The 12,228-nt window shown below is 37.5% G+C and overlaps 1 protein-coding gene across 1 annotated transcript; it reads right to left on the reverse strand.

The window, feature by feature from the left end:
• Nucleotides 1-1,041: 1,041 nt before the first annotated feature.
• LOC115927291 lies at nucleotides 1,042-11,842 on the reverse strand. The gene is made up of 3 exons (XM_030993023.1): nucleotides 9,789-11,842; nucleotides 8,602-8,703; nucleotides 1,042-7,624 (listed from the first exon to the last, which is right to left on the reverse strand). Exons 1-3 carry the CDS (start codon nucleotides 11,332-11,334, stop codon nucleotides 7,329-7,331), a joined length of 1,944 nt encoding a protein of 647 aa, XP_030848883.1. The 5' UTR covers nucleotides 11,335-11,842; the 3' UTR covers nucleotides 1,042-7,328.
• Between the last annotated feature and the right edge of the window lie 386 nt (nucleotides 11,843-12,228).

A 12,228-nucleotide genomic window follows, 5' to 3' on the forward strand; every position in this document is an offset into this window, starting at 1 on the left:
CACCACATTCATTTTGTCATCAGAGCTGAAATTTACAGTAGGTATGTGGAGTGCATGAAAACAGGTCATGACAAATTTAAACGTGGTGGTAATTTGTTTACGACGCCATTTTCCAAAATGAACTAGTATTTTGTGAATCGGGTACTTCTTCTCCTTATAAGTCTTCATTTTAAATATAATAACTGTCAGGTGAAAAAGGGTGCCTACATTATGGTTCAAAGGGTCGGGACATAGCACAGCACAGCTGCTTCATTGACAAGTTCAAATGTTTCAACTCAAAGACATTTAAAGGGGCATTTCGTGATCCACAACATTCCCCCCCCCCCGGATTTATACAAAACCACCCCAGATTTTGATGCCATCTGAAACCTTCGCCACCTGTTCTGCAGATCTACATGTTCACGATAGAAATCCTAAAATGTATGAACATTTTAATTTCTTTCCGTTCACAGAACGAAATCATTTCATAATAAATTTCTCAAATCAAATAACTAATAGTGAATATAGCTGTATCAATCCAGTAAATCGTATAATTGGCGAGTGTATCATGCTTAAACATAGTGTAACAGGTTTTCTGAAGATTTATCAGATTGACGAACAAACTTGCAAAAACCCTATCTAAAAATCCTATCTAATGCCTCCTAAGTGTTTCCAAGATAGTCTTATTACCATATTGTTGTTTTTCAGGTGAATATGTCAAAAACCAACCATTTGCAAACTTATAAGTCATCATGTGCATGCAACAAAGGTCGTATCTACATTTTCTTCATTTTGCGGGAGAAGCCATTTTGTGTTCAACTTTGTTTTCTTTGTCTCTTACCATCTTCTTTCTTTTATAAAATAAAACTGTTTAAATTTGAGACTTGAAGTCTAATTTAAAAAATGAATATTTAATTCTTTCAAAATAAAAAGAAAACTAATTTGTGCCCAAAATGTCAGTTACGACCTTGTTTCATTCACATGGTGGAGTATCAAGATAAGCCGGAATAAAATCATAAAAACATGAGATGCCCCTTTAATATAAAATAAAATACTTCGACATGCCTTTCAAATACAGCAAAACTGTTTTTATTATTAAAGACAACTTTGAAAAAATAAGGCTTATAAAACAAGGTTCCAACAAAACATGATACATCTCAGTTCAGAGGACAACGAACACATAGGTGGGCTGTTATACAGGTATGGTAGGAGAGGAGTTACTCGCAACTTGGGGATTGTTTAGACCCATATTCATGCCTTCTTTTGCAGTGAAATCAGCCCCCAGTGACCTTTAAAAACAAAAATTCCCATATAAAAGTGAATCATGGTGTTGCAATATTGAAATTGGAGTAGCAAACTACATAACATTAATATTTACCTCTATCATAATTTGGTATACACAAGAAAGAGTTTGAGTACTAAGCTTCTGAATAGCGTTTTTGCAAAACCTTAATTTTCATGTTTAGATGTTACAAAATTGAAATCTGACATGATAAAAACTAATGTATTTCGCTTCAAGCTGTTAAAAAAAAAAAAAATCGTAAGTGGTGATTTTGCTTTTAAAGGCGGCATGAATATGGATCTGAATAATAACATTTTATTTAAAATCCCTACAAAAACCTTCAGTCCCAGCGAGGGCATTAGTATCTGCTTTGAAAATATCCACTTTGGAATGGCGTGCTGGGCAGTCAAGATGTGTACATCAAAATAAGATCGCAACAGAAATATCAGAGTTGGACAAATATTTCCCAAATATGCCCGTGTCTCTTTAATCAAGATCTTAATTTAAAGAATGAAAGTTACATTTGTTAATAAAAGCAAGTGGAAAGTATCAGCATATTTGTGTTCTGAACCCAGGATTCCGAATTCCATAATCCATTTCATTTTTGTATAGAACTCGGGTTACAAAGTGATATGTTATGAACATATAAACATTACATTTTAGTGGATGGATAGTAACATCAAAACATGACCAATACATCACTTTTGTGCTAATCTTGTCTTCTTTGTACAAAAGTATTGGGCAAAGAAATACAGTCAAACAAAACTGTTGGAAAATGGACTACATATAGACATTTTAAATTATCACTTTCATGTCAGATAATAGGTCACATTGTCCATGGAGTTGGGTTATAGTCCGACGTAGACGACAAACCAGACATAGTGATCATTCATCTCTTCAACCAGCATTATAGTTTTGCACATCATTCTTCATTTTGACTGTCTATGGGTGCTGGGCTATTCCCACTGGTGGGCCCTACAGAGAATCTAAATTCAAATTTGAATACGACGACAATACCCTTTGTTTCACAAAACATTTGTAGTGACGTCAACTAGTTTGCGTTCCAAGCGTATCAACCTGTCCATGCCTATTCAATCACCTTATCTTAACGATCATGAAGCACGCACGAAAAGCATGTGATGTCACTACAGACATTTTGGTAAAATACAGAGTAATGTACAATGTAGTGTAGGTATACCTATAATACAAAACATGATTTATTTTTAGAATGAATTTGATATAAAACAGCTTTTGCCCAAATAATATTTCTTCAATGATAAACCTGACAGGTGATGTCACTACAGAAGTTGTGATGAAACAAAGGGTATTCATTACTTAAAGCATACACATTTTTTCCACATAACAGGAAAAGATTAACAATTGATTGCATTGCATGAGAACATGTCTTGTCAAGACATTTAACTCACTCTTTACAAAAAACAAAAACAAACACAAACATCAGAAATTCATAACAACAAACTGAACCAAGGGTAAATTTGTAATATGTCACATTTTCATATATGAACAAAACACTCTTGCATGCACTATCCATTTCAGAACTCTATATAGATTGTGTACATGTATGTAAAACTATAAAACTGTTCAAAACAACACTGGATGAAAAATTGAATACACTCAATGGTATATGCAAGATTGGAGTTGACCAACTCTGTAGCTTGTCACTACAGACGTTTTGGTAAAATACAGAGTAATGTACAATGTAGTGTAGGTATACCTATAATACAAAACATGATTTATTTTTAGAATGAATTTGATATAAAACAGCTTTTGCCCAAATAATATTTCTTCAATGATAAACCTGACCTTCTGTTTCAACTCCTTTTCTGAAATACCAGCCATTCCACAAATTTTGGTCAACCAGCATTTAACTGCAATGATACTGAACAATCAACTTTTTTAACATGTACACTATGAACGGTGAATTGTAAACTGTATATACCTGATCTAACTATTATAATATGATATACTGTTTAATACAGGCTAGTGGTTACATTTTAATACACAACTAACAAATGTATTACAACATTGCTCATACTAGCTACATCAAATAACAAAATGTTATACATATAATTTGAGAGTGCTCTGGTAAGAATATTTTCATGAGGTGAAAGATTAGTTGCACCATACCAGGAGCTGGCGGAACGGCCAATCTTCCACTAAAATGAAAATATTCTATCCGATGAATAAAACATTTATCATTTGTTGTATAACTCATCTACAGATTCCCATCTAAAATATTTTATAAATCATCAGGAAGACAAGATTCAATTCAATAAAAACTATTTTTTTAATGTTCCTTTAGAAGCAGAACCCACACTTATAATTGGCGGTGGTCATCACGCTTGGAATTCAAACCCAGAAAAAGTGTTCTTTGCAGGTGATGTCACTACAGAAGTTGTGATGAAACAAAGGGTATTCATTACTTAAAGCATACACATTTTTTTCCACATAACAGGAAAAGATTAACAATTGATTGCATTGATTGCATTGCATGAGAACATGTCTTGTTAAGACATTTAACTCACTCTTTACAAAAAACAAAACAAACACAAACATCAGAAATTCATAACAACAAACTGAACCAAGGGTAAATTTGTAATATGTCACATTTTCATATATGAACAAAACACTCTTGCATGCACTATCCATTTCAGAACTTTATATAGATTGTGTACATGTATGTAAAACTATAAAACTGTTCAAAACAACACTGGATGAAAAATTGAATACACTCAATGGTATATGCAAGATTGGAGGTGACCAACTCTGTAGCTTATCAAAGCTGACCCATAAGTCGCTGTTTGACCAACAAATTACCTCATACAGTGGCAACTCGTTCTTGCAAACCCTTTTCTTAACACAAAGTTCCAAATAATACAAAGAGGAATTCAATTTCCAAGGTGTTCTTGTAAATTTCATTCTATCCTGATAACACAAACCTAAATCCAAACCCCCACCAACTTTGTGTAAATGAGTTGCTACTCTACACAGTACAGGAACGAAGATGCTTCTGATCCCAGCCAAATGAGGAGATATCAAACTTGAATGGGCATAGTACCTTAACAAGTTTGATCAGATCACAGATTGGAGAAATGCAATGGAGCATCTCATGTTTGCAAAGGGACTTTGGGGCTAACTCTTATTATCTCCCCAGCTGGGTCAACACAAGTGAGCATCATATGTCCCCGTTTAAGCTGAAAACCTTTATACATGGGCTATTCAATTCCTAGGACGACCAGCCGGGAGGTAATAATCAAGGTTGGCCTGCAAAGTCCCCATTTGATCTACACAACTTTTAACATCTTAAAACATGTAATTACCTACAACTTAAGGATGCACCCAGCAACGTCAAAGTTTGCCATACCCTTAAATGATTTTTTTTTTATTGCTATCTTCAAACTCTGTTCCATCATGTCAGTAAATTCTGTGATGCTAATATAAACATTGAACCATCAAAAACTGTTTTGTGGACCCTTTTCAGGTTTAAAATCTAACAAAACTACAGATGAAACCTTTTTTAACGCAAAATGACAGTGTCCGTTTATGCGATGCATGCTACGTGTCCCGTCACATTGCAACACGATGTGCAATATCCGCGCAATCTATCTACGTGACACAACGCCCATGGAAACAGCAAGCAATGTAAACAGATGGTGAGACCATGTGGACGTTTACTCTCAAATCCATATAAATTCAATTGGAAAAAATGTCTAATGTACCATCGGATGCAGCATATTGTCGGCAACCGTATACCAAAGTCAGGATCGAGACACAGGATCTTGGGGTTTTCAAGATGAGATTGAAAATGCAACTGAAAATCCATGTTTCTGCATAAAATCATAATTTCAGCCATTTCATTTTTAATAGTTTATATGAGTTTTGAACCCTCAGGACTCAAAAATAAAACATTTCTGATTTAAGATTTCATACAGAATACATTGTACCTACTAAAATCTAGTAACGTTTTTTTGTAATTAGGCCCTAGAACTTTTTTTATAGCCCACAACTCATAAGTTCAAACTTGGTTATTATATTTTTGGTACATTGTGAGTTATATTTTGGACACTAGGAAAATAATTTTTTGTTGCAAGGATATTTTATTTATGGTGGTCGAAAAAAATGGGTAAAAAAAATGATAAATTGTTGTCCAAATTGTATGTGTTCAATGGATTTAACAGGTCATTTTCAGCCAGAAAATGTATACCTTTATACACTTCCCATCAATAGTTTTTGAGTTACATACGAGATGAACTATACTGCATAAAGCATGTTGCTGAGTGCATCCTTAAATAAACAATGTTCTTGGCTCAGAAGCTGATCATAGTTTGTCGCAGAAATATACCCCACTTACCCTGCAAATCTTTATACAAACTGTTACACATTGGTCAATGCTCCCTGATAATTGACTGCAACTGGAAAATTATCGAAGCTGGCAAGCTTTGAGTCCACATTTGATCTGTAAAACTTTATTCACAATTTGGCCTTGACTAACTGGGGATCTGATCATAGATGGTACAAAGTCCCATTTGATCTGCAGACATAACTTAATAGAAACACATTGAACACATGATTATGCTTTAATGGTTATCTGGCCCTACCCAATAGCTGAGTGCGAGGACCTGATTAAATTTCACAAAAGGGGCAAATGGTCTACTTTTTGATGATTTTTTTGAAAAAAAGGGTCCAAACTTAGATGAAATTGGACAAGAGTGGTGAGATATTTATAAAGTCTAATAAAGGCCAAAGGTCCATGGTAATTGACCAACAGTCAAAACCCAACTGCTAACCAAGTTGTCTCATAAATCAAAATTAGACATGTTACTTTTTACACAATTTTCAATTTCATGGGACTTCACCTGGCCTTGACTAATTGAGGATCAAAGGTGGTAGCTATGTCCCATTTGATCTGCAATGTACTTAAAAATCTAAATTTTGCAAGTAGCGGGCCTTTGACGAGTCAAGTTAGCCATAAGTCCCCATTTGACGTGCAAACTTTAGTTTACACAATGTGGATGCTTCCTCATCAGCTGGAACTAGCCAACTGAGGACCTCGATCATCACAGTTGGCTCTTAAATCCAAACATTATACATAGCGGTCCTTTGACGAGTCATCATGGCCCTGATCAACTGGTGAGCCAAGTAAAGTTGACCAAAAGTGCCCATTTGACCTACAAACTTAACTTTCACACAATGTACACATGCGGATGCTTCCTGGTAATCGGACCCAAGCCAACTGAGGACCTGATCAAAATTGCCCATAAGTCACTAGTTGATTGCAAAACATTACATACTGGCCTATTTAACTGGGGAGCCAAGCAAAGTTGGCCTAAAGTCCCTATTTGACCTGCAAACTTTATTTTACATAGTGTACACATGTGGATGCTTCCTTGTCATGGTCTAAGCCAACTGAGGACCTGATCACAGTTGGCTCTTAATTCCCAGTTGATATGGAAAACATTATACATCTAGTCCTATCACGAGTCCTATCAACCATGAACCTAATCTAGGGGAAGTGAGCAAAGTTGGAGTTTGACCTGTAAACCTTTATGCACATTGTTACACATGTGATGCTCACTGACGTTGACCATCTGGTGATATGGGAGCTGATAAAATTGACCTGTAAGTCATCATTTAAACTGCAAAACGTTAACCTGGCAAACTGGGGCTTATCAAACAACTTTAGCACAAAAGTTCCCATTTGCCTTACAATCTTCTATACAGTATACATACTGTTAGACACAAGTCTACTCCCTGGCCCTGACCAACTGGGCAGGTAATTAAGTTTTTCCTATTAAGTTCCCATTTGACTTGCAGAACCATACACTGCTTTACACACAGTATGCTTCCTGGCCATGGAGTTAACTGTTAACCTATATAAAGGTGCACCTCTTCCAAAGCACAGCCCTTCATCAAGGAAACCAGTAAGTGGGTTATATGAATAAGAAGCAACCACATTTTACGCATGTCAGTACCTGAAAAGATTTCATCCAAAATTGCGGAGTGTGATGAACATGATTAATTTCACTCATAACAGGTTGAAAATTCACTAAAAATCCAGTGGATTTGTCTTTCTAATTTGGTTTCTAATGAAATCTTTGACTGTTGTCCACCTTTTAGTACGACCCTTCAGGTCTGCATCCATCTTGCAGTACTTCATTATTTTTTCTTTACCGGGCAGTTGGCGTGAGCGTAGTTCTTCTTTAAAGTGTCTGTGTATTGCTTGTTTTTCTTCAGCTGTCCAAGATTGTCTGATACTCCTTTTCTTTCTGCTGGCACCACGGTCACTTTCCTTGTTTGCAACTTGGTCACTCTTCTTTCTGCTTTGCTGCGGCATGCTCATACCTTTAATAGTGAATTAGACAAATAAGTAGGGAAACACAATTAATGTTTCAGGTTCAATGACAGATTTTAAAAAACTTAACCAAATGCAGAAGATGGTAGCTGAGAGAAGAGTGGAATGGTTATATTTTGATTTTTTTTTTAAAGTTACAATTTACATTACTTTTAGCTAGTTCTTCATTTAAAGCTGTCTGCATTAGGAGTGCCATTTAGCCAGAATTCAAACTAAGCGAATGCTAAAATTCAAATAGTGACACAAGGATAATCACCTGTTGAGGGCATCTGGAATAATCAAAGTAAGGATAAACTAGATGGAACTTCGACTGCGCGCATTCGAAAATGATGCCTCCGTCATAGAGCAAGTTTACAAACCAAAACAGAAGAAATTTTTCAAATTCGAATTTCATTGTAATCCATTAACAGGTTCTCAGAATATCGTGATTACAAGCAATTTCTCATATACATATATGACCCTTTGATCTTTGACCTCATGACCCTAAAATCTACTCAGTTCATTGGCTCTGCAAGATGTCCTGAATTAAATAGTAATCCATCTGTCAGTTCTAATGATAAAGCTGTTTTTGCATACATAATGAGCCCATGACATTTGACCTTTGACCTCATGACCCATAAATCTACTCAGTTCATTGGCTCTGCAAGATACATACATGACCTAAGTTTGGCAGGAATCCATCAATCGGTTCTTGAGATAACGCGATCACGAGCTGTTTTTCATACATAATGAGCCCTGTGACCTTTGACCTTTGACCTTGTGACCCCAAAATCTTATCAGTCCATCGGCTCTGCAAGATACATACATGACCAAAGTTTGGCAGGAATCCATCAATCGGTTCTTCAGATAACGCGATCACGAGAACGGGACGGACGGACGGACGGACGGACAACCCGAAAACATAATGCCTCCGGCTACTTCGTAACGGAGGCCTAACAAAGGATATAACAAAGTAATTCATTCACACCTTCATTTTCTTTGTCTGACATCTCATCCATCAAAACAGCATCATCGGGCCTGTTCACTTCGTTGTCAGGATCATCATCAACATCTGGATCTATGTTGCATTCTGAAAAAAACAAAAACAAACACAGATTTAACAAGAGCAGGTGAAAAATAACATACATGTACATTATAATCTTTGCAAGGGTAAGTTCATAGCAGACAGCTGTGGATAGTCATCCCTGTTTTGCTTTTCATGTAAACAGCACAGCTGGTACCACAACTACTCTTCAATACAAAGTGTATTTAGAGAGACAATTCTGCAAGTGTCATCATTTTTTTAAAACACATGAGTATCCAAAATATATCAAAATATGCAAATTAGCTCATTAAATGTCATGATTATGCAAATAATGCAATGAAAAGCATCACACAACATCTTGGCACCTCAGTCTGTCACCCTACCAGGTTTCAAATGAATCAGGTATAGCGTTTAGCCTGCAGAGCATTTTTTTTAAGGTTAACCTAAATTGCATTGCAAATAAGCTAATTGAAATTCATGAATATGCAAATAATACAGCTCAAAGCAACACATGATATTGTGGCACCTCACTCTATCACCCTACCAAGTTAGAAGTAAATCGGGCATAGCGTTTAACCTGCGGATCATCCTACCAAGTTTTGGAGTAAATCAAGCATAGCGTTTAGCCTGCGGAGCATTTTTAGAAGGGTTAACCGAAAACGTTAACCGAATCGGTTAATGGAAAGACGGACATAGATAATTTGGATTAGTATGTGCCACCATGAACGTTCAGTAAGGCGACACAAAAATCAAATCACATATTCAAGTATTTGAAATGTTGGCAGCTTCCCATATATTGTATCTCGGATCAATTCTTATTAAAACTGGAGGTACTAATGAAGACATCCCAGTTTGCTTACCAAAAGCATGGAACTTCACAAACTGAAGGATATAGCAAGCATACAAAACTAAGGAAATTATACAATATAAAAACTGTGTTGTATGAGAGTGAAATGAATGATTGAGATGTAACATAAAAGTTTTCTGGCCTAATGTAATCTCAAACTAGAAACCGTTATGATCTCACTAACCAATCAGATATCACTTTAGATAAAAGTAGAAGGAAATGAAAATGGTATGGCATATTCTCAGCCATTCTATCTAGCACAAAACATAAAAAATAGTCATACCTTCATCTGCATCTACACGAACATCATCCAACGTCTTTCCTGCCATTGCCTTTAGGTCTCCCTTCTCCATGCTGAAGAGTACTTTAGAAATCTTTGCTACTTGCAGTGACGCATCTGGCAGGCGGTAGTAGGCTCTGTGGGTTCTTATGTCATGGCCCATGAAGGTGGCTAAAATGTCCACTTCATTATCCTTCAAATTCATGATCTGAGAGCTGATAGCAATGTGCTTCCTGAGTTTTGTCAATCTAAGCTGATCTGGATACTTTGCTCCACACTTTTGGGCATGATTTCGCACTGTATCAGTTGCTCTCAAGTGGCCTCTTCCATCGGGGTTTGCAAACAAGTAGGGATTTCCATCATTGACTACTTGTGACCTTTTCTCCATCAACAAGTCAATGCTGCCTTTCATGTCATCTGTTAGCAAAACGGGTACAGTGTTATTGCATTTCCCATTAATCTCCACCCTCCATACCACATTGCACAACGCCTTTTCCCATTTGGTTAGGCCTTCACCAAATATTCCACCTTCTCCTTTTGTGATACACTTGTAATCACTGAGGGGCATCTTTGAAACTTCTCCCGGACGCTTCCTGTTGAAAACACACACCTGGGTCAGGGTAACCTCAGCCAACTGTTTCCATCTGTCAAGGGTCTCATCACTACTGCAGCTGTTCAGCTTCTGTTTTCCCTCTTTTGTTTCTTTTCTCACATAATTGGACAGTGCAACAACATCTGTTGTCAAAGGAAGCAGCCTTGATGTATTTCTCTTGTTTACTTTTAATGTACGCAGTGCATGTGTGCTTACTTCTGCTTCCCACTTGAGAGTATATGATTTGATGAACTGTTTGCATTTCTTTTCCAAACCAGCATCTGCTTGCAACAGAGCATTTCCCATAAGGACTTTGGCAGCCGTCACCAGTGTATATCCGACTTTCAGTGCCAGGCTAGGTGTTGTGTACAAATGTGTATCCTCATTAAATCCTGCAGCCTTCCTAGTTGCAGCTATGACCTCATTAAATTTGGTAGGACAAATCAAATCTACTAATGAAGCCGATGGGTGATCATTCAATTTTCTGTACTCACGAACCAGTCGTGCAAGTTCACGCAATTTTTGCCGTATATATGAATACTGGTCTTTGTCATGCCCATGCTTCAATGTCAGCCTCTCTGCTACTTGCTGCATTAATCTATCTGATTTCACAACTCTCAATATTTCATCATCGACTCCCATTGATAATATCATGTGCACCTTTGGGCTTACTCCTGATGGGCCTGGAAGCATCATTCTACCAGTTTGAACATGTAAGGTTCTTTTTTTCTTCTTGGGTGGTTCACAGGTCTCATCCTCATCCTCAACATCTGGTCGCAATTTACATCTATGAACATGCCTGTACAAATCATCCTTGGAATAGAAAGCATAACAATGACTACATGGCAAATATTCTTCTGGATCCACATCATATTTCGGTCTGTATGCAACAATCAAGGTACCTTTATTTTCTTGAAGGACTTTGACATTGTGACGATAGTTTCCGTAATTTCTCATTTTAGCTAGCAAGTTTGCCTTTCTTTCATGTCTTTAGTTGCAATCCATTGCTGAACCTCAGTCTCGTTGACATGTTGTGGTGTAAGCAGATGCCTCGGCAGTTTCTTTTGTGGTTGACTACAAAATTTACAGTACTGAGGTTTGTCCCACTTTCTACAGTTGTTGTTTGAAGTGGTCATCACATTAATACTGCAACTGGAGCTTGAGACTTTTGCACTTTGAACACTTGCAGAGGCATGGGCAGGTGAGGTATTAGGTACTGAATGGTCAACAGGCATGGCTTCACTCTCCTTATTATCACTGACAGAAACTGCCACAGAGTTACTTTGACGTCCACGTACAAACCGAAATGGAATGAAATCAGCCTCATCACTGCTACTACCTTCTGGATCAGATTCGGCTTCATAATCACTATCGGAATCATCTCCAGATGGTTCAGATGCGACAGGAGTGTCGTCATCTCCAGATGGTTCAGATGCGACAGGAGTGTCGTCATCTCCAGATGGTTCAGATGCGACAGGAGTGTCGTCATCTCCAGATGGTTCAGATGCGACAGGAGTGTTGTCATCTCCAGATGGTTCAGATGCGACAGGAGTGACGTCATCTCCAGATGGTTCAGATGCGACAGGAGTGTCGCCATCTCCAGATGGTTCAGATGCGATAGGAGTGTCGTCATCTCCAGATGGTTCAGATGCGACAGGAGTGTCGTCATCTCCAGATGGTTCAGATGCGACAGGAGTGTCGTCATCTCCAGATGGTTCAGATGCGACAGGAGTGTCGTCATCTCCAGATGGTTCAGATGCGACAGGAGTGTCGTCATCTCCAGATGGTTCAGATGCGACAGGAGTGTTGTCATCTCCAGATGGTTCAGATGCGACAGGAGTGTTGTCATCT

The sequence above is a fragment of the Strongylocentrotus purpuratus genome, unplaced genomic scaffold (genome assembly GCF_000002235.5).
Source record: "Strongylocentrotus purpuratus isolate Spur 01 unplaced genomic scaffold, Spur_5.0 spur5_scaffold_20, whole genome shotgun sequence".
NCBI classification, from domain to species: domain Eukaryota; kingdom Metazoa; phylum Echinodermata; class Echinoidea; order Camarodonta; family Strongylocentrotidae; genus Strongylocentrotus; species Strongylocentrotus purpuratus.